Raw genomic sequence first — 22,011 nt, 5'->3', positions numbered from 1 at the left:
GCTCTCTGCCTTTCTACCCTTCGTGATCGCCCACTCACATTTACTTGTTCACCTGAACAAATATTCATCATGTGACTACTAGGTGTCAGGCAGTGTCCTAGACACTGGAGATATGCAGTGAACAAAAGCAAAGATCCCTTTCCCATTGTGGGGCAAGACAAGGAATAAACAGACAAACAAAAAATAAGTAAAATATGCTGTGCATGAGATGGAGTTGAGTGATACTCAGAAAAATAAACCAGGGAAGGATACGAAGTGTTGAGTGGGGAAACAATTCTAGAAATGGTACCCAGGGGAGGTCTCACTGCGTGTGTGATGTTTAAATACAGACCTGAAGGGAAGGAAGGATGACCCATGGGGACAGCTGGGAGAAAGCATTCTAGGTAGAGGAGATGTAGTAGGAAGGTTCCAAGGTGAGAGTGTTCAACAAACACCAGGAAGAGGCAGCCTGATTGGAGCAGGAGAGAGGACAGTACAAAATGAAGTCAGGAATTTGAGGGGACTAGGTCATGTAAGGCCTTATGGGCTACTATAAGAATTTTGGCATTTACTTTTAGGGACATGGGGATTTAATGAGAGATTTGAGCAGAGGAGGGACATAATCAGATTCAGTTTTAATAGGATCACTGGCTGCTGTGTTGAGACAGAAGCAGGGAAATGGGTAACAGATGCCTCTGATGATCCAGGCAAGAGATGGAGTGTTGGACTGGGGTGGAAGCAGTGGAGTTGGTGAGAAGTGGTAGGATTCTGAATACTCCTTCCTGAAGGGTTGGATGGAGCAGGAATGAAAGAAGGTGTCTAGGAGGACAGAAGGTTTTGCCTCAGGTCTTCTCAGAGCACTATTGGCTCCCAAATTTATGCTTCCAGGCCAGACTCCTGCCCTGGGGCCTGGCTCACAGCAGGAGACTGACATTAACATTTGTTGGCCTGAACTGAAAGAAGTAGATGAGTCTGTTGGGTTGGTGGCATCATTTTTTCCAGGCCTCTATCAATAACATAGCTACCTCCAGATACTGAAAGAAGGATGAAAAGAGCTGCCATGTCCCCAGCTTGGTCTGAAGTGAGAAATAGAGACAGGGCAGAAACAGACACAGGATCATACTCAACCCTTCCGTTAAGAAAATCAGAGATGAGTGTTGGTGGGGAGGGGAGAGCTAAGAGTAAAAAATGCCAACAATGGGCATAGTGTTGGGTTTGTGATATCAAGAGACTGGGTACAAACCCCAGGTGTGTCTCTGGATTCTATCTCTTCCCTTCAGTCATTTGTTTTCTCTCTGTGAAATGGGGTGGCTGTTTCTCTGAAAGGAAAGTCTGTTTAGCTCTAACCCCCTATAGTGCCCTGAGTCCTTTCCCTGTGAGTTCCTGTCTCCTTAACCATTTGACATACTACTTCTCCAACATCGTCTTTAGGAAACTTTTCTGTTTCCTTTCAGAATGATTATTTCTGACTCTGCCCTTTAAGTTGTGTCTACACTAGTTCCCAAAGGAAAACACCCATATGTTTTTGACTGCTTGAGGTAAATACTACCTTCGTCCAGTTACCCCATCTGTAAACTGGGAATAACACCAACTCGCAGGGCTGATGAGTTAGGGTTAATTATATATAGAATGTGTTGGGGTTGAGCAGATACACAAGTGCTCTGGAAGTTTTTGGCATAATACTATAGCATTATAATAATTTTTGGCTTGCAAATTATACCCCAGCAGAGGCATCACATGGAAAAGTGGGTCTAACCCCATGGTCCGCTGAAAGTGAAATGGAAAAAATAAGTTGTGAAATATAACTTTTCTTCCTAAACCTAAACCTAAAGGCAGAGATAATTTTTCCATGTGCAACCCACATGCAGGCAACAAGTTTCCAGATCCTGAAGAAGACTTTCTTGTCCTGAGTGGCCTGGCCTGTTGCCAGGATCTGGCCGCTCCTCTTTTCTGAGCCTACAAACCATTTAAATGAGAGGGGAGGGAGCCAGAGAGGGTTTGTGGTTGGTTGAAAGGAGGGGCTTACAATGAAGATGTCCTTGCCTTTTGGGTTTTCTATTTGGGCCTCTCTTGCTTACAGAATAATTGTTTACACAGCAGATACAGCAGAGGAGTGATTTAAAGGATAATTTGAGATACTTCAGTTTAGGGTTACCCAAAATAAACACCTTGGCCCAAGTCAATTTCTGGGTCTTCCAGTATCCCCTAGACACATTTCTCTCCCTCTCTCCCTCTCTCCCCCCACCCTCTCTCTCTCTCTCTCTCTCTCTCTCTCTCACACACACACACACACACACACACACACACACACAGATTATTTCCTGAGAAATGTTAAGTAGGTACATCTCAGGCAAAGAAGGGGCTGCGTAGATGGGGTTTGTGACTGTAGGAGTTATAATGGTGGGTTTAAAAAAATTAACTGGCTCATAGAGGATGACAGTCCTGTCTGACCAAAGAGGGAAAGAGCAAATGGCTTGATCCTGAAGGGACAAGCTGCAGTCAATTCCATCACATCACTGTGTGCGGCTGAGTGGCCAGAGCACAGCCTTCCGAGTAAGATCCAAGTTGGAGTCCTGGTTCTGCCACTTCCCCACTGTGGCCTCAGGCAGCAAAGAGGCGACAGCTCTCAGACTGTGAATGGGACCTCCACATCCAGCATGGCCAGGGAGCCAGGGCTGTGTCCTGACCGAAAGAGGCTCTGGCCTTCCACCTGCCCTAACAGGTCCCACTTTTCCTACAGGATACGAGAAAAGAATAGACTCCCCCCAAAGCCCATCTATTCGAACATAGGTAGCAAGTGGAGACGATTAGTGATTAGGGCCACTGTCCTAATAAGTCAGCCTTCTGAGGGAATTCCTCTGACTTGGGGGGGGGGGGTCTCAGTCCTCACACCTCAGGGTTAATAATACCCTGGGGTTTGGCGGTCAAACTCAAAGGAGCACCGGCTCTCGTGGCAGTTACCTCGTTTCCAGGCAGCTCCTCTGGCGCCTCTCAGGAGAAACTTCACTGGGCAAGCGGGCCCCCTCCCTCGGCCTCAGTTTCCTCAGTTTTGGTCAATAATCAAAGGACGATCTTAAGTTGCGAAGTAGAGACTAGTGGAGATGACATCATTTCGGCGCCACCAGACCGGGAAGTGGCAGCCAGGCCCACCTGGGTGGCCCTCCTTTGGTCCTTGGGTTGGCAGTGCACGGGGTTAAAGCCCCGACTTCCTCAGGGGTGAAAAGGGAAGCCAACGTCCGGCCTCCCCTCGGCCTGGCGCCGCGAAGGGTGCCGGGCCCCGGCTGCATCAGTCATCCCGACTGCTAACACGCTCGTCAGCATAGAGACTCCTCCGAAGATCTGGCATGCGGGGGCTGACCGGAGTCTCTGTCCCTTCAAGAAGGGGATTAGGCACCCTGTCCCCGAGGGATCCTGGGCCGCACTTCCCTCGAGCGGATCGCGCTGTACACTAGGAATGTCCGGGGATAATTAACCCCCGTGTCCCCCCTCCAACAGTGGGGGTCCCTGAGGTGCACGGCGCGCGGGCACCCGGAGATGCGCACAAGTCTGGCCTCTGAGCGCGGTGGGCTCCTACTGGCAACCTCACGCGGCAGGCGGCGGCGGGCCGCGAGCGAGGCGGAGCCGGCAGCGCCGCGGGACCCCAGTGCCCTCAGGCGCCACCCCAGGGCTGGCGCCGAGGCGGCCGCGGGTGGCGGCGCGTGCTGAGGTGGAGAGTTGCGCCTGCTGAAGACCAGGGCACGAGGAGGGCGGGGCTTGGGCCCGCGGTCTGGCGGCCAGGCTCGTGGGGGTGGGCGGGGCGGAGCCTGCGGGGCGGGCTGGGGGGCGGGGCGCGCGCAGGCCCGGGGAGGGCGGGGCCGCGGCGCGGGGCGGGCTCTGGCGGCCGGGGTGTCACACACGCGGCGGTTCGGGAGGCGGCGGCGGCAGCAGCGGCAGGCGCCGCCGGGACGGGCACGGGCGCGCGGCTCGGGCGGGCGCTGGCTGCCTTCCCCCGTCGCTCGTTCGCTCTCCCTCCTGCTTGCTCTCCGACTGGGGGCCGGGCTGCCCCCAGCGCTCTTGGGAAGGAAGAAGGGGGGGGCTGAGGACGCCGACAAGTTCCCGTAGCAGCCGCAGATTCCGGCCCAGGCGAAGGCTGCGGTTCCGACGGGGCAGGAGCGCGCTCCGCCGCGGAGCGCACGGCCAGAGTGTACCAGACGGGGGGCGCCCGGGCCTTTCGCTCTCCTTGGGGCCGCGGGCCGGGATCCCATGAGACGCGCCCGTGAGGGGCGAGAGATCCGAAGCCGGGGAGGCGCGCGGCAGAGGCGGAGGGCGGTGCTGCAGCTGCTGGAGGCCAGGATCCGCCGGCAGGAGGCGGCGGAGAGAACTTGAACTTGGCGTCGGGAGCGGGCGCCCCGGACGCCCCCCGCCGGGGCCGGGGCGCCGAGGGACCTGGGCCGCAGCGCTGCTCTCCGAATGGCCGCGGCGGCGGACCGGGCTCCCGCGCCGCGGCCCTAGGCGGCCTCTCGCCATGGCCAAGTGGCTGAACAAGTACTTCAGCTTGGGCAACAGCAAGACCAAGAGCCCCCCGCAGCCGCCGAGGCCGGACTACCGCGAGCAGCGGCGCCGGGGCGAGCGGCCCTCGCAGCCCCCCCAGGCCGTGCCGCCAGCCCCCGCGGGCGCCTCGGCGTCCTGCGGTCCGGCCGCCGCCTCCTGCTTCTCGACCTCGTCGGGATCGCTGCCCGACGACAGCGGCAGCACGAGCGACCTCATCCGCGCCTACCGCGCACAGAAGGAGCGCGACTTTGAGGACCCCTACAACGGGCCTGGCTCTTCGCTGCGCAAACTGCGCGCCATGTGCCGCCTGGACTACTGCGGCGGCGGCGGGGAGCCGGGCGGGGGCCAGCGCGCCTTCTCAGCCTCGTCCGCGTCGGGCGCCGCAGGCTGCTGCTGTGCCTCCTCCGGCGCAGGCGCCGCCGCGTCCTCGTCTTCGTCCTCCGGCTCCCCGCACCTCTACCGCAGCAGCAGCGAGCGGCGGCCCGCCACCCCGGCCGAGGTGCGCTACATCTCACCGAAGCACCGCCTCATCAAGGTGGAGAGCGCCGCGGGCGGTGCCGGAGACCTCCCGGGGGGTGCCTGCTCTGGCGGCCGCACCTGGAGTCCGACGGCCTGCGGTGGCAAGAAACTGCTCAACAAGTGTGCCGCCTCGGCCGCGGAGGAGAGCGGGGCGGGTAAAAAGGAAAAGGTAAGGCGTCCCTTGGTCTCACCCCTGGTTCCTGAGACACGGTGCGCGTGGGGAAACTGAGGCAACGCTCTGGTTCCTACATCCGCTTGGGGCTAGGACCCTGAGGTCAGGGATCCCACGCTGCTTCCCAGTTCTGCCCCCTCGCACGCGCTTAATCCTGGATCCTCGGCCTCCTGACACAGTCTCTTTAGCTGCTGTTCCTAGAACGTCCCCTCTCTGGGCCCACAGCCAGGTGCCCCCTTCGGAAGTAGTCTGACGGGAGCATCCTACCAACCTAGACCAAGAAAGACAGCCAGCCCTTCCATCCCCCGAGGACTGAAGTCTGAAAGTCAGAGCTGGCACGGATTTAGAAGAGCATTTATTCTTCTTTACCCCGTCCCCCCATTCTGTGGATGGGAAACTGAGGTCCAGAGCTGGGAAGGGACTCGCCCGATATTACACAGCACTCTTGGTGGCAGATCCGGACCGGCTGTCTTTAAACGTGCATCTGTAAATTCCTCTAAAAGCCCTGCCCTGCCCCACCCCTCGCGCCAGGTTGCCAAATCCGAGCGGCCTTTTGTACTGGAGCTGCACCGGGAACCCCCACGCGTGCTTTTCCGGTTGAAATGTGCTGCCTCCAGGATCTCTCCACTTCGACCAGTCAGTTGCTCCCGCCGTGCACAGAAGGGGGTCCGGTCAGTCAATCCGTCCGGCTGGAAGGAGACTCACCCCTCCACTCCTCACCTCTTCCTTATCCCACCCCCACCCCCTACTGTACCGGGAATGTAGGGGATGAGTTTATGACAACTCCCCTCCCACCACACACACACATATTAGGCCATTTTGATCCCTCTCTTTGAAGCAGACCAGTTACAGCCAAACTGGGCCCCCACTCCTCCTCCTTCACACTCCTGTGACACCCTCCCTTCCCCATAAAATAATACTTGTTCTACCTACTTATGGTGGAAGGCAGTGTTTTGATTATATCTGAGGCCCAGTGCCCTGCGATGTCTGTCAGGCTGACGTCCCTCTTGTTCTCATCACTCCCACATTTTCCCAAAGGTAAACTTTTGCCCAGGCGTGGGCTGAGGAAGACTGATAGAGAGTCTGAGTTCCTTTTAGGACTGGATGTCCAGACAGAAGGGAGACAGGCTCCTACCTGCCAGCTGGTGCTTGGAAAGGGATCTTTTTGTTTTCCAAGAGGGAGGACTAAAGGGATCCCCCTCTTTTAATTTCTCTGCTTGGCTTCTCTCTGAGGCCCCAGGTCCTGAGAGTCTCCCCTCTCATCTGGGTCTGCTAAAGGGTGGGCAGTCAGTGGAGGATCCCACATACCTCTGGGACCAGTTAGGGGGCACACTTCTGAAGCATGAACTCTGGGCTTCCTACAAGAAGCTGGGAGCCAGGTGGTTCCCCCAGGTGCTGCCTTGGAGGAGGGGGAGGTTTCTCTGGGAGCCTCCAGGATCAAAGGCTTACGGCTGATCTGTGAGGGAAACACCAAAGAGGCTCTCTGCTGCCTTATGTATGGTGCAGGCTTGGCTAGGTGCTGGCTTGGGAGACTCTGAAGTTCCCGGGTATTATGGTTGGTTTGACCAAGGCCCCACCAGTGAAGGTAGAGAGATTCCCAGTTAATGGTGCTGACCTTCTGTGTCCCCTGTGTTATTCCATGACCACCTCCCAGGCGGGCAAATCCTTCTCTCTCACTGCTTGTGGTTCTGCTGCTTGCTAAAGTTTTCTTTAATGTCTTTCAAAACTTTAGTAGGCATTTTTTTTTCCTAATTACAATTAAGACTATTTCAAATACTGAGGGAGGGATAATGTGTTTTATAGCTGGAATGTCAAATGTGTTTAAGAGTTGGCTTCGTTCACCATCATGTTATTTTATGGGTCTTTTCTGTGCCCTCCTCTATTGGGTGCTGGAGCAGCCCCCCTTGAATTTTATGGCCCAGGCTGCAGTGCTAATGATGAGTTCTGTGATGGGAGTGCTGTTACAGCAGGGGGTGAAGTGGAGGTGGTCAGGGAGGGCCATTGTGGGGGAGGGGTGGTGACGATGGCTGGCTGCCGAGAGCTTGGCACTTTAGGGGATGCCTTTGTGGCTGGTATCGAGAGGTTAGAGTTGTGCAGGAAGGGTCCAGGTTAGGAAGGACCTTGTAAGCTAAGCACAGTGAGGACCAGTGAAGGGATTTAGCTGCTAAGGGAGGTTAGCAGATTATTTTTTTTTTATCTCTCTTCACTGCATTTCACCTACTAGGTTGTGACTTTGAGACCTTTGATCTTTTAAGAAATTGTTCTGATCCAGAGACAGGAACACAGCTACCAGATGTTCTTTTTAACCAGGAAGAGGGGAGGCAACCACGGAGGGCCACACTACACAGTGGTTCTCAAACCAGAACTTGCAGTGCTCTCTAAAACACTGATTCATCAAGCCTGCTGTGGGTCCTGAGAATATGCATTTCTAGCAGGTTCCCAGGTGATCTTTGCTGCTGATCCTGGTATCACACTTTTGAGGACCACTGATGTAAAGTGGCTTCTCCTTAATGCTCCCCCTGGGTCTTCTGATTGGAACTGCTTTGGGATGCAGAGACTCTAGATCCCCTCATCTCTGCCCTCTGTGTGGGGCTGTCTCCTCATCTGGGGCCACCACCCATTCCTGGTCAGGCAGTCAGATCGCAGCCTGGTTTTGGCATTATTTTCAGCCAGACAGCTTTTGGAAGCCCGGGCGTACTATAGATCACCCCTGAACACCTCGGAGCCTTCCTTCTGCCTCTCACACATGGATCCAGGAAAACCCACTTCTGGTACCCCATTTAATCTCGGGCCCAGCTTCCTTCTATCAGTTGTTGGGGATAGGACAAGAACCCATAAGGCTGTTGAATGCCTCCCCACCCCCCACCCTGTCTGCCAGGCCCTATGTTTGTTTTTAACATCAGGCCTCAGTTGGGAGTTACTGTGGTGTGAAGTAGAAGCTGTTGGTCCACAGATCCTCCTTTTCGGTGCCTCCTGTGCCACCTCCCACCATAGGGGTTCCACCTCTTGCCTCCCTCAGTACCAGAGCCTCTCTGTATCACACACTTAGGCGTCGTTTTATTCTCCCAGTGAGTTCTGTAGTGCACGCGCACGCATACACACACACACACACACACACACCCCAAGCATCCAGTCTTGGGTGTTTTCCCTTTTAGAATCATGTGGAAGAGGGGAAGGAGTAACAGCTACAGAAGACTTGTCAGTAATTTCTAGCATAATTCTCTGGAGGAGATTGTCATACACTGTCTTCATCATTTGTTTCCCCGGGGTTTGTCTTGGGGAATTTCTTGAGGTCTTTACCTAGGAGGCAGCTTTGAGCTGGATCTAGAGATGGAACTGGGATTTTCTGTGCAGGGGAAGAGGTGACTGCATCCTGCATCACTTCTGTGTCAGTGCTGTGTATACGTGTGTGTGTAAGTTTGCATATGTAAATGTGTGTGAGTATATATGTGTGTACCTGTTCATACAGAATCTCAGCATGGAGTATGTTCCTGAAAACCAAAGCTTTCTTGCAGTGGGCCTCCCTTAGTGAATGGGAGATGACATCAAGTAGGTGGGAAGCTGAGTTTGGACTCCGCAGGGAGTCCTTGAAACTAGTGAGCCAGGAAAGGGACAGACTCAGAACTATGATTGAGCTGTCACAGTGGGGGGTGGGGGTGGGGTGGGAGAGAATGGGATCAGAGTTAAGGGACAGTTATAGTCCAGGTAAGAGGCTGAGAGAACCTGAGCTCCCCGGAAAAGAAAATGAAACTTTAATAGATAGAAATATTATTCCTTCAGGTTGTCTTTATTAAAAACTAACAATGACAAAAGAAGCCAGTAACTTGGTAGATCTCCCTTTGTGCAGCCAAACAGGTCTCATCCCGTATGTTTTCTGCTGAAGTCTTGTTTCTTTTATCGTAATTAAGTAAATGTTTCCACCACAACTGAGAAACTCAAGATGCATGATGACATCAGTTTCCCAAGTTTTAAATACATGCTAATGTGTACCAACACTTTATATTTTGTCAGCATCCACAGGGTTGAGTTAAATAACACGTTTTCTAAAGAATAATATCATGTCTAACCATTTTTTTGTTTGTTTGTTTTTTGTTTCTAAGATTCAGCAAACAGTTTCTGAATGGCCTTCTAGACAAGGAATATTCAGAGAATAAATGGTGGTCAGCTTTCCAAGAAGGAAGCTTCTCAGTTTGCAGTTGAATACCAGCTTTGCAAAGGTCTAGTCTGGGAGACAAATACAGCTAGAGAGACCTGAGGAATGCCAAGACAGAAGTGTGTGCAAGGGGCTTGTAGGGCCTCGAGTTATGGGAAGTCAAAGAGAGCTTTCAGGAGGAGGAGGAGGTGATATTTGAGCTGACTCTGGAAGGATGAGTGGGAATTTCCTAGGCCAGGAACTGGGGAGGAGGGCTGTCCATGCAGAAGGGACAGGACAGCTTGTGCCAGGGCCTGAAGGCTTGGGAAAGAATGGTTAGAGGCTCAGCAGGGCAGGTATTATGGGGGATTGCAGAGGGGGTTAGAGCCACAAAGGGAAGAGGGTCTCTCATGTGCCTTGCTGGGGAGTTGCAACTTGTTTTTTGGGGCTTTTTTCACACGAAATCATTGATGTGTGGCTTGACTGAAGCCAGAGTCAAACATAAGTTGTCAGTTTCCATTTTGGTTAACAAAAGGTAAGAGCCAAAGTTAGTGTCTGTGGTTTAGCTTGGGATATTCTTTTCTTTTTCTTTTTAATTTTTTTTAATGTTTATTTTTTATTTTATTTTTGAGAGAGAGAGATTGAGCGTGAGCAGAGGAGTGCAGAGAGAGGGAGACACAGAATCTGAAGCAGGCTCCAGGCTTTGAATTGTCAGCCCAGAGCCCGACGTGGGGCTCAAACTCGAGAACCTGCAAGATCATGACCTGAGCCCAAGTTGGTCGCTTAACCGACTGAGCCACCCACGTGTCCTGAGATACTCTTTTCTTTGAAGTCCTGTCCCTTGAAAGTAGTGTGAGAGAGATGTTGCATATCAAACCCATTTTTCTCCATTGAGTCCCCAGAAGAGAAATCTGTTCTCTAGGCTTTGTGCTGACCACTTAATTGGTCATTTAATCCTCACAATCACACTAGAAGAGGTTTAGATACTGTATCAGTTAGCTATTGCTGCATAACATATAACCCCAAACTCCGTGATTTTAAAAACTAGGGGTTAACAAACTTTTCTTAAAGGGCCAGAGGGTGGGTAATTTTAGGCTTGAAAGCCAGTCTCCATCACAACTGTTCAACTCTGCCCTTAGAGCTGGAAAGCAGCCATAGATGATATATAAATTAAAGGGCATAACTGTGTTTCAGTAAAATTTTGTTTACAAAAACAGGCAGCTGACCTATGGTCTGTAGTTTCCAACCCCTCCTTTAAATGATAAGCCTTTATTATTGTCCATAAGCCCACATGTCAACTGAATAGTTTTTCTGGTCTCAGCTGGGCTCATGTAGGCATCTGTAGTCCATTTGGGGTGGATGTGCAACCCTACTGATCCTTGCTGGTCTCTCTTACATGTTTGGGGTAGCTGGTTTAGGATGGTCTTGACTGAGACAGTCAGGCTCTGTTCCATGTGGTCTCTCATCCTCCAGCAGGCCAGCCTTGTTCCTGTGATTGTGGCAGTGTTCTAAAAGAACAGAAGCCCATGAGGTTTCTTGAGGTTGGAAACTGGCACACTGTTCCTTCTACTACATTCAGTTGACCAAAGCAAGTTACAATGCCAGCCAGGATTCAAGGAGAGAGGAGGAGGGTCACCTGGGTGGCTCAGTCAGTTAAACGTCCCACTTGGGCTCAAGTCGTGATCTCACAGTTCCTGGTTTTGAGCCCTGTGTCGGGCTCTGTTCTGACAGCTCAGAGCCTGTAGCTGCTCCAGATTCTGTGTCTCCTTCTTTCTGTGCTCCTCTCCTGCTCATGCTCTTTCTCTGTCTTTCAAAAATAAATAAATGTTAAAAAAAATTTTTTTAAAACAGAGGAGAGAGGAGGATCTGCATAATCTCATGGCAAAGGGCAGGGATACAGGCAGTCCATTAACCAAGGCCTTCAATACTATCCATCTACCACAGGTAGTATTACCCTTATTTTATAGATAAAGAAACCGATGCCTCAAGGTTAATGACTTGCTTAATGTTACACAGCTACCAAGTGACAGAATCAGGATCACATCTGTGCAGTCTGAATTCCAAGTTTATATGCTATTTATCAATTTGTTGTACTATTTTCTGTGATTTAAACGGAGATAGTAGGGCTCTGATATTTACTGAAATGTGCGTTGTGTGTCTCCTCCTCCCTTCACTTAATGTTCCTCTTTCTCCCCTCTGCCCTAATTTCCACCCCATTCAGTCTGGGCTTTGGTGGTCCCCAGAAGAGACCTCAGAGCTGGCTTTTCTCTCTGCCTCCCGCATCTACCTCCGAGGTCCATAAATGAGATGTTAATGAAGCCCTTGAATTATTGTATAGAGAAATTCTGTGCGCAGAGTTGGTGCTTCTCAAGGGACAGCTGCACAAAACATGTGTCTTGTAACTGTCATGTCTTCTCAAATGAGAAACACCAAGCATTCCCTGCCTCCAAGGATTGGTGAGGCTGTATGTGCTGTTTGGGGGGGGGGGGGGAATAAATAAATAAAAATAACCAAAAATCTAATGGTACCTTGAACTTATCAAAAAGGAACCTAAGTTTCCTTAAAGGAGATCAGGTGACCATCCTCTAATCTGACAATCTCGGAACAGGACTGATTTCCCCCGACTTAACCCCCTAAGACTTGACCTCATCCTCTCCCCACCCCCAAAACATTCTGACCCATAAAATAGATGTTAAAGGGCAAATGTGAAACAGGTGTGGCTTCCTCTGGTCATTTAGCAAAGCTCAACTCGCCTGTGTCAAGCGCTCCCCTGGGCAGTTTATCTTGGGCTGACTTCTAGATCTTGTGCTGAGACAGCCAAGAGGTAGTGGCCTGTGGGAGAAGGAGGAGGTCAGGCTTGGCCCTAGAAAATAAATTGGGATGTATAACTTTGAAGCAGAGAGCTGGGATGCTGGCTGGCCGATGGCAGCACCTGTTGGCATTCTGAGCGGTGGTGGTGGGTTTCCTGCTGGATGGAGACAGGATGCAGTGGTCTCTGCCATCCTGACTTCATGACTTCTGTTTGGCCTGTGTTGACGAAGGAATTGCCATATGCAGGCCACTGTCAGGAGCTGTGTGGATACAGGGATGAACCGGGGGGTATGTGGTGCCTACCCATAAGGAGTTTATTGGTGAGGACACAGGAACCAGGTGAGAATACAGATTTATGTGGTGGAATTTATCAATAAAGTGGTATGGGTGAGCTGAGAGCCATTCTGGCACAGAGGCTATTCTGGGCAGAACCTTGATTCCTTGGAGGTGAAGGAGAAGCAGGGTGAGGACGAGAGAAGCGGAGGAGTCTTGGAAGAGGAGGCATTCGAGTAAAGAAAGAGTAGTCACTTCAACTGAGGGAGCTTTCCACAATAGTATTATTAGCCAGTGCGTGTACTCTGAGCCAGACAGTGTTCAGTGTGCTTTATAGGCATTAACTCTTACTGTACACCAAGTCTTCTGAGGTAGGTGCTACTGTCACTCCCATTTTACCTATGAGAAAACTGAGGGACAGAGCTGTTAAATAACTTGTCTGAGGTCCTACCACCAGTGAGTGGCAGAGATGAGATTTGAAACTGGATCCAGAGTCTTTGTCTTTGGCCACTGTGCCATACCCCCTCAGGCTGCACAGTCTCATGCCTGAATTTCCTCTGCCTTATTTGTGGCTAGACTTTATAAAAAGCCCCTCTGTTAGCCTTGTAGGAGCAATTGATTTCTACATTTATGTAAGTATTCCATAACTTAAGAGCACTTTCATACCTGTAGTTAATTTGCTTCGTAGAGTCAGTCTTTAAGGAAAATGCTATAACCCCCATTTTACAGATGGAGAAACTGAGGCTCTGGGGAGGTGTGGAGGTACTTCACAGCAGGTACTGGCTTGAGTCAGTGGCCAGGCTATGGACCTTCTGTTCTGAGCCCAGTGCCCTTTGTGCTGTGGGTGTGGAAGTGGTTTGGCCAAAGCTCCAGTCCACAGGAAGGGTGACAGCCTGATTGATTTCCGGTTCTTTCCATGTTTTGATTCTGAAATACTTTACTGAGACCATTAAGGAGCATCGACAGAGGACCTTGCTTCCACAATGGAATTTTCCTTCTCTTCCTGTTTGGTATTTTCCAGTAATATTTCTATTAATGTTTCACTTTCAGAGGCACTAGCTTCCTGAGAGTTTTTCGCTTTCTCAACTGCTGAGCCAGGAAGAATTGAATTTTCCTCTAAGTCATTCAGTTCCTTTCCATTTTCTCCAAGGGGAGTGCTCTCTGGATTTCCCATTATGCTGTAGAGGAAGGATCTTGGAGGTGGGTCCAAGGGATGGAGAGAGAATTAGTCAAGGCCTTGGGGAATGACTCACACCCTGTGTTTTCCAAGCAGGACTTAAGAGTAATCGTCAAAAAGGGGCTCCCCAAGGTCCACAAGGGGAGAAGTAACTTGACAGGTGGGTGGGGGGAAGTGGATATCACTGGCCCACTGCTGGGCCTTCACTTACAGGCTGGACCTCCAGTCCTCAGCTGGACCATGAGAGCTTATATCAAGACTTTTCTCCCCATTCGTTCATTCAACGGATATTGTTGACCACTGCTTATGTGCTGGGGATTGTTCTATTGAGGTACTGGGGATAAAGCGGTGAACAATACAGATAAAAATGTGTGCTCCCTGGGGTACCTGTCTGGCTCAGTCAGTAGAGCACGTCTCTTGATCCGGGATTGTAAGTTTGAGCTCTACATTGTGCAAAGTGTTTACTGGAAAATGAATGAATGAATGAATGAATGAATGAATAATAAAATCTAAAAAAAAAGTTTGTGCTCCCCTGAGTTTGCTCCCTCATGAGAGGAGTCAAGCAAATACAGTGTGTTGGGTGGAGAGTGTGAAAGGTAAAGCAGGTTAAAGAGGCTAGGGTGGGCCAGAGTTTGAGATATGGTGCAGTTTTAGATGAGTTCTCAGCTGTGCTGAGGATGTGAAGGCAGGATTCCTATGGTTTCAAGGGCAGGGCATTCCGCACAGAAAGAGCAGTCAGGGCAGGAGCCCAAGGCAGGAGCAGGACGGGGGGGCATTCAGGGAAATGAGCATGACTGGGTGGGAGAGGTGGGCTGGGGAGGTGGGGAAAGGTGGGCCAGGGAGACTGAGTATGGTGCGCCTTGGGGGCACTGGAAGGGTCTCTCACTTTAAGTCTGAATGAGACCGTGAGACAGGGAGTGGAGGGTTCTGAGCAGAGGAATGATGGGCTCTGACTTGGGTTTTGAGAGGATCACTCTGGCTGCCTAGTGGGGAACAGCCTGGAGCGGGGTGAGCAGGACACCTGCGAATGTTGGATCAGGGGTGCTAGTGGTGGGTGAGGAGAAGACACCGAGCTCAGGACACATCCATAAGGTAGAGCTGCAGGATTTCCTGACAGATGAATGCCACGTGAGGTATGAGGGGCAGGAGAGTCAAGGGTGACCCTGAAGTTCTGGCCTGAGCAATAGGGAGGATACCAGAGGACAGTCATAGTTAAGCCTTGATGGGCTTGACCCAGCGGCTCAGTCCTGGGGCTTAAAGCAGGACACATTCTGCCTCCCAGGGTTCCTGAGAACCTGGAGGAGGCACGGGTGACCTCCGGTCCATCCCGGCTGGGGAAAAGCACCCTATATGGGAGGTGGGTTTGGAGGAAGGTGTAGATGGGACAGTCCCAAACAGAAGGCATCCTGTCCACAGTGGTTGAGATCAGAAGGGGAGTGCTGCTGGGTGCATACAGGTGTGGCCAGAGCCTGGGACTCGCCTTGGTGTGACTGCCGGTGATGGAGGAAGGTGGCAGGAGTTGTGTGTAAAGGGCCTCACCTGCCACTGGTCTGAAATGGCCCCAATTCTCCAAATTCAAAAGAAGCAACTTGCTGTGTTGCATGCCTGAGCCGGACACTACAGAAGGGCAAAGATGAGTGCCATGGTTATGTCTCCAGGGACAGGGCTGGAGCCTGCCTGCTTTGCTGATCAGAGCATTTCATTGCTGAGCATTTGTGATTGTTGGGAAAATTCCCCCTTCTATGGGGCCCAGCAGTACGTGGGCCACAGGGAGGAGGCAAACAGAAGTCGGAGGAATGGGGCTTTCCTGGTTTCTCCAGGCCATGACTAAATTCTGAAAATGAAAGTGACTAGAAAGTTCTTTACAGTGAAGCTTCACTTTTTTTGGGATGTGCACTCCCAGAAAGCCAGACAGCCCCATAATCCGTCTGGTGCATTCCAAAGCCACGCATGTGATTTGGAGCCTGCGTGGCATTTGTGGAATGGTGCAGCCTCTACCTGCTCTCTGTGGGGGCGGTTGTGAGTTGGCAGTGTGCTGAGGCAGTTCCTTAGAACCACAAGCTTGGATTCTTAAATATGTTTCAAGGTTTATATCTGTGAACTTTTTCTCCCCCTTTTAACAAAACTAAGACAAGTTTGGTGTAGAAAATGCAGATAAGCAAAACTAAAATAGAAACCAACTCAAATTCTATAATTCAAAGAAATCATCATTAGCATTTCACTATTTTTCAATTAGCCATTTTTTCAATGCATCTATCTATACATTTTTCCCAGCACAAAAATTAAGTATTATTGTACATATGTATTTTCTTTTTGTTTAGAGACATGGAAAGATGTCTCCATTATCTTAAACATTCAACAACAGTAATTGAATATCTGTATTGTATTCAATTAGGCTTTCCATAGTCTTCCCTAATTTTTTTTTTAACTTTTTTTTTTTCAACGTTTATTTATTTTTGGGACAGAGAGAGACAGAGCATGAATGGGGGAGGGGCAGAGAGAGAGGGAGACACAGAATCGGAAACAGGCTCCAGGCTCTGAGCCATCAGCCCAGAGCCTGACACGGGGCTCGAACTCACGGACCGCGAGATCGTGACCTGGCTGAAGTTGGACGCTTAACCGACTGCGCCACCCAGGCGCCCCAGTCTTCCCTAATTTAACAGTGCTCTAACGACCATCTTTGTAACAGAATTCTTAGCTTAAGTCTCTGATGGTTCCCCTGGGACTGAGTCCCAGAAGGAGGATTGTTGGGTAAGAAGGGGAAAATTTTGATACGTGCTTTCAAATTGTATCCTAGAAAGATTTCACACATTTGCGCCTGTTTTACTCTAATCCAATTTAGTTTCATTTGTAATTTCTTGGGTTACTGGTGTCCATGTGCTTTGACCATTTATGTTTCTTTTCTAAAAGTGTATACTTATATCTTCTGTCTGTCCTTTCTACAGTAGGGTTTATAGGTTTGTTTTGTTTTGTTTTGTTTTTTGGTTTTTTTGAGAGAGAGAGAGGGAGGGCAGAGAGAGAAGGAGATAGAATCCCAAGCAGGCTCTGGTGGTGTCAGCGTAGAGCCCAACCCAGGTCTTGGACCCACAAACTGTGAAATCATGACCTGAGTCGAAATCAAGAGTAAGTCGCTTAACCAACTGAGCCACCCAGATGTCCCTGTGGGGTTTAGGTTTATCTTTTTATTGATTTGTAAGAGCTCTTTGTGGATTAAGGATGGCAGCCCCTTACCTGCCATTTGAGTTGCGGAATAGTTTTTATTTACAGATTTATAATTTGTGTTTCAGTTCTGTTTGGTGATTGCTGTTGCTTACACCGAATCGTTTTCTGTTATTAAATAACTCCCAGTGGTCTTCATGGTTTCTGGAGTATGCTGCTTAGAAAAGTCTTCCTTACTCCAATGTTAATCTGTATTTTCTTCTAATAGTTTGATTTTTTTTTTTTTTTTAACATTGAAATCTTAATCCATCTGGAGTTTGATTTCAGGGTATGAGGTAGGGTTTTAATTTTGTTTTTCTGAATGACCAGTCTGTATCGGGGCATCTTCTCATTTCTTGCTCAGTGATCTGTATTTCTTCAGGTGCCTTTTTAGGCTTCAATATTTTGACTGTCTTGCCGTGACTGAGTTTAGGTCTTATCAGCCTATTATGATAATGATGATTTCACCTTGTCTTCATAAAAATGACACCTTGCGTCTGCAGGTACCCATGTGCTTATTACACATTCAATTTCTGACACCTGAGGGAAGTAACTGGGTATTAGCGCTTCGTCTTTGGATGCCAGGTGTGACACTGTGGGCGGGATGAAGCCAAGAAGGTCTCAACCCACCTCTGGTGGAGTCGGCATCCCCATCCAGGATCAGGGGACTGGATGTTTGTATATATTTGGGGTGACCACATTCTGTGTTCTGCCCTACCTGTGGGGCCTTATCTGGGTGTGTCTGCTTCAGCTTTCATATGATGACTTGTGGAGAAAGGGATGCAACATTCAGTCATCAGTGCAGCGAACATTTTTTAGATACCTACCATGTTCCAGCACTAAGCTAAGCCCTGTGGACATTCAGAGATGAGTAAGCCCCGTGCTCATCCTCAAAGCCCAGGAGGGATATTGGAAAGGCCCAGGGCTGTCTCCAATGCAAGACAGAGTTCAGTGTCAGGATAGAGAGACAGGTGTAATGACTGAGTGGGGAGGAGAAGCATTGGAGCCCAAGGTGGGCACAGGCAGTAGTGGAGCTCTCTGTGGGTAAAAGAGCTCAGACTTGGGGCATGGCTAAGACTTGAAGGTGTGGCATATGAAGACTACAGTATTTTGGTCACTTGGATGTTTTTCACACCCACCAAAGTCCAGCTCAGGTGATACGACTTCACAGAGTTCTCGCCTCATCCCCAACCTTTCCTGTCCTCCTTAGCCCAGGTGTCCTGTGTCTTTAATCAGCAAGAGACCCTTTCTGAACCCCTGCTGCATGTTCCTCTTTCTCTGGCTCAGGCTGTGTCAGGATAATCCGTCTTGTAGTGTCCGCTGTGAGGTTTGTGACATTAATGAATTGGTGTTGATGGCACAAATTAAGTCCGGGAGTATTCACCGGGAATAAACCAAGAAAAAAAATGCAGATTTTTGAACACTGAAGAACATTTTTATGGTCCTAAGAGGCTGAGGGTATCTACCTAGTTCATTGTGTGTTATATCGCATCACTGAACCCTAGACCAGCCCTCATAACACATTAGAATCACCTGGGGAGCATTTTTGAAAATTTTTAGTTCCCCACACTAACTCCCATCATGGCTCCCTGGGCATCAGTATTTTGGGAAGCTCCCCAGATATTCTGATGCATGGCCAAGGTTGAAAGCTGCAGTCCTGGACCTTAGTTTAGAATTCCAGGGGAGCCTGGGGATCACTCAGTCCAACCCTTCGGCATCCATGCCTTAAAACCTCCAGTGATGAAGGGATTCATCACTTCCCAGGCCACATAACTTACCCACTCCTTTGCACAGCTGGGCTTGCAAGGTTTTCATTTTTTTGTTTTTGTTTTTTTTTTCTGTTCCCTCCAGCTTAGCACAGATTTGTTGAGTACTTGGTGTTACAGGAGCTCTGCTGGCTGACTTCTTTCTCTCTGTAGACTCTACTGTTTTAGTTGGACTCCTTGAGGTCAAGTAGAACCAGTCTAACCTTACTTCTTCTACATGATGACCCTCAGATGTGTGAGACCCTCAGATGTGTGATCATATCTTCAAAGGCAGAGGGAAGCTGCAAGTTGTAACAGTTCCCCATAGAGCCAGGTTCCCAACCAGGACACCCACTGCTAAGGGCAAGTACCTTCCAGTATTACAAGTGTGAAGGGCACTGATGGACCCCAAGTCCAGGACATTCCTGGGCAGGAAGTGGCAGGCTAGACCAGGTTCTGAGTGGGTGGCCTGAGGTTAGCGCTGAGGAGTGAACAGTGCCAGTGCATGACCCAATGGGGAGCAAGGTTGGATTATCAGGAGGATTTGGGGGGTCCAAAGCAAAGAGTAGAGGAGCAGTTAGGAGTAGCTTCCAGGGGAGCAGGTGGGATCTTGCCACCCAGGACCTCAGTCCCAAACAGGTAGAAGTAGAGCAGAAGTTGCCCAGATGAGAGCGGCATTGTGTAGGAGGCTAGGCATTCTCTATCCTGGTTCTTCGTCCTTTGTGGGGGGTAGCCAGCAAGGCCACGAACCACAGGTGCCCAGAGCTATTGATTTAAACACTGTGAAACCCTAATGGTGTCCAACTGTGGTGGTGTGAAATGAGCACCAGCTTTGGGGTCAGAAGTCTGGATTCAAGTCCTGGCCCTGATGCTTGAAAGCTTAGTAACTTGGGGCAAGTGATTAACTTCCAGGCCTGGAATGCTGCATCTGTCCTAATGTGGGTTTAACAGTAATAGATGGCGTTTCCTGACTGCTCACTCCATGCCTTGCAGCTATGTAACACTTTCCATGTATGATCCTCACGGCAGGTCTTTGATGTGGTCCTATTAGAATCCCCTTTTTTAATGTGAAACATTTTGGAGATGAGGTCCAGGAGCAGTACACAGGTCATTGTGAGGCTTTAATAAAATCATTTGTTTAGGGGCGCCTGGGTGGCGCCGTCGGTTAAGCGTCCGACTTCAGCCAGGTCACGCTCTCGCGGTCCGTGAGTTCGAGCCCCACGTCGGGCTCTGGGCTGATGGCTCGGAGCCTGGAGCCTGTTTCCGATTCTGTGTCTCCCTCTCTCTCTGCCCCTCCCCCGTTCATGCTCTGTCTCTCTCTGTCCCAAAAATAAATAAATGTTGAAAAAAAAAATTTAAAAAAAATCATTTGTTTAAATGGCTGTGCACAATGTCTGGCATGTAGGAAGAGCTTTATGAATGTTTTCATATTCTTTTGGCCACATTCTATCCTAGGCCTCAGCCTGGAACTCTGAGCTTCCTGTAGTCACAGTCAAGCCAGTGGGGCTGCCAGTGGGGTAAGGGCATCCTCAAAAAGTAGGCCTGTCCTTATTTTGATGGTCAGTTTGTATTGATCCATGATACCTTGCAGTGGGAGAGTAAAAGTAAAAACTATTCCTGGGTCATCATCCTGTTCCAAGTTCTTTATATAGATTAATTCACTGAAGTCCACAACACTCCCTAGGAGGTAAATTCTATTAAAAGTCCCATTTTACAAATGGGGAAACTGAGGCAAACAGGGCTTTGTTGTTTGTTTTGTTTTTAGGACCTTGTCACAGATGATGCAGCTACTAAGAGCTGCAGATGGGGGGCCCCACGCAGTTAGTCTAGCTTCTGTCTACCCTTAATCTCTGTGCTAATAGCTATAGGGCACATTGACAGAGGTCATAGTTCTGTATCACCTGGTGGTCTCAAAACCATGATGCCAAAGTCATTTACAAACCAGAGAGTTGATAAAGCTTCTGGTTTGGACCAGGTACTCTCTATTGTGTTCTCAGGATAATGCTGCTGAAGGAGAATTCAGAAGCCTTCATGGAGGACATGGCACGGAACTGGGCCTTCTTGGAAAGGGAGCATTTGGGTATTTGGACACTGGTGGGTGTGAGGAGGGCATCAGGGGTGGGGGGCACTGTGAGCAGTCTCAAGTGACGGAGGGAGAGGCAGTGAGAAGGTGCAAGGGGAAAGACGCCAGAATGGGAGCCAAGGCCAGGTGTCGGAAGTCCTGAGGGCCAGACCACAGAGTGTACTCTTTATTCTATAATGGGAAGTGGTAGAGCCAGGGGGTAACAAGGTCAGATCTGTGCTTTAGGAAAACCGGTCTGTGTGCCACTTAAGAGGACTGGTTACAGAGGGTGGGAAGGGGGAGACCTAAGGGGAGCTAAGAGGTGGGGACCCCAGTTAGGAGACCTCAGATGCCTCAGGCAGAGGGAGAAGGGCCTAACCCCAGTCTGGATCCTCAGGCTGCAAAATACCGTGACTGACTACTCAGGCAGCTTGTGATGACACCGGTCAATGGAGGAAAATTGAGCACTTGTCAAGCACAGGTTTGCCTGGATCACCTTGTCAGTAGCCGAGATGCCTTGTGTGTGAGAGTTTGTGAGTTACCCGGTCCACCGGGGCCTTTGTCCGCGTTCTGTCCATCAGACACATCTTGTGCCAGGGGTTCCCCCTGGGCCTGGGCTGGGAATGGAGGTACATCTCCACGTGTGGTCCTGCCGGTGGGAGAGTCGGACCAGAGGTCTTGTGTGAGTCCGGCGGCACCTCACCTGGTTGTTGCTGCAGAAACGCAGAGCAGGCAAGGGCAGAGCCACCACATGGGCAGCCTATCCCTGAGGGAAGCTGTGCAGGTGGCGGAGATGGGGGAGGGGGCAGTGTTTGTTCTTGGGGGCCGCAGAGCTAGTCCCCCGGTCTTGGACCGAGGCTCGCTCTGCCATCGGATGGTGGCACCTCACAGAGTTGGACGTTGGGGCTGTCCATAGAAGGTAGAAGGAAGTCATGGTAAAGCTGCGAGTGGTGTAGCTGGAGCCTTCAGAAGAAGGGAATGCAAAAGGGAGAGGAGAACGCTGGGGCTCTGGCCAGTGCCAGGATGCTGACCTTTAGAGGACGTCCTCTGCAGGGAGAAGCTCTTTGAGAAGCAGTGAGTGCTCAGGAGCCATCAGGTCCCCAGAGGGGAAGAAACATTAGCCTTGATGAAGATGTTTGCTGGACTCCATCCAAGGATCCCCTGAGGATCACCAACAAATTCCTTCCGCATTCAATACTGAATCAGAGAGGCCCCTCTGGCCAGCAGAACATTCTTTCTGAGCCCAGAAGAGATACTTTGTAAATAAATATCCAGGAATAATGTGCCATCAGTCCAGCTCAGGGGGCTCCTGCTGCATGCATGGGGCACACATTTGGGGAATTCAACTGTCAGTCAACTCCTGCTTGCTGAGCTTCTGTGGGGCTCGGGATCCATCTGAAAGCCATCTGTGGT

At 50.3% G+C, this 22,011-nt stretch overlaps 1 protein-coding gene across 2 annotated transcripts in view; it reads left to right on the top strand.

Moving 5' to 3' along the window:
• Positions 1-3,835: 3,835 nt before the first annotated feature.
• Positions 3,836-22,011, top strand: part of SHB (SH2 domain containing adaptor protein B) — a 137,206-nt gene continuing 119,030 nt past the window's right edge. The window contains exon 1 of one of the 2 annotated variants that reach the window (XM_043565648.1): positions 3,836-5,197. In XM_043565648.1, the coding sequence (XP_043421583.1) occupies positions 4,484-5,197 (714 nt within the window). In that variant the 5' untranslated portion in view covers positions 3,836-4,483. The remainder of the gene's footprint in view (positions 5,198-22,011) is intronic. The other variant, XM_043565649.1, reaches the window with a different exon arrangement.

The sequence above is a fragment of the Prionailurus bengalensis genome, chromosome D4 (assembly GCF_016509475.1).
Source record: "Prionailurus bengalensis isolate Pbe53 chromosome D4, Fcat_Pben_1.1_paternal_pri, whole genome shotgun sequence".
Lineage (NCBI taxonomy): Eukaryota > Metazoa > Chordata > Mammalia > Carnivora > Felidae > Prionailurus > Prionailurus bengalensis.
Note: the sequence above shows the minus strand (reverse complement) of the source record. Positions and strands in the feature narration are given on the sequence as shown.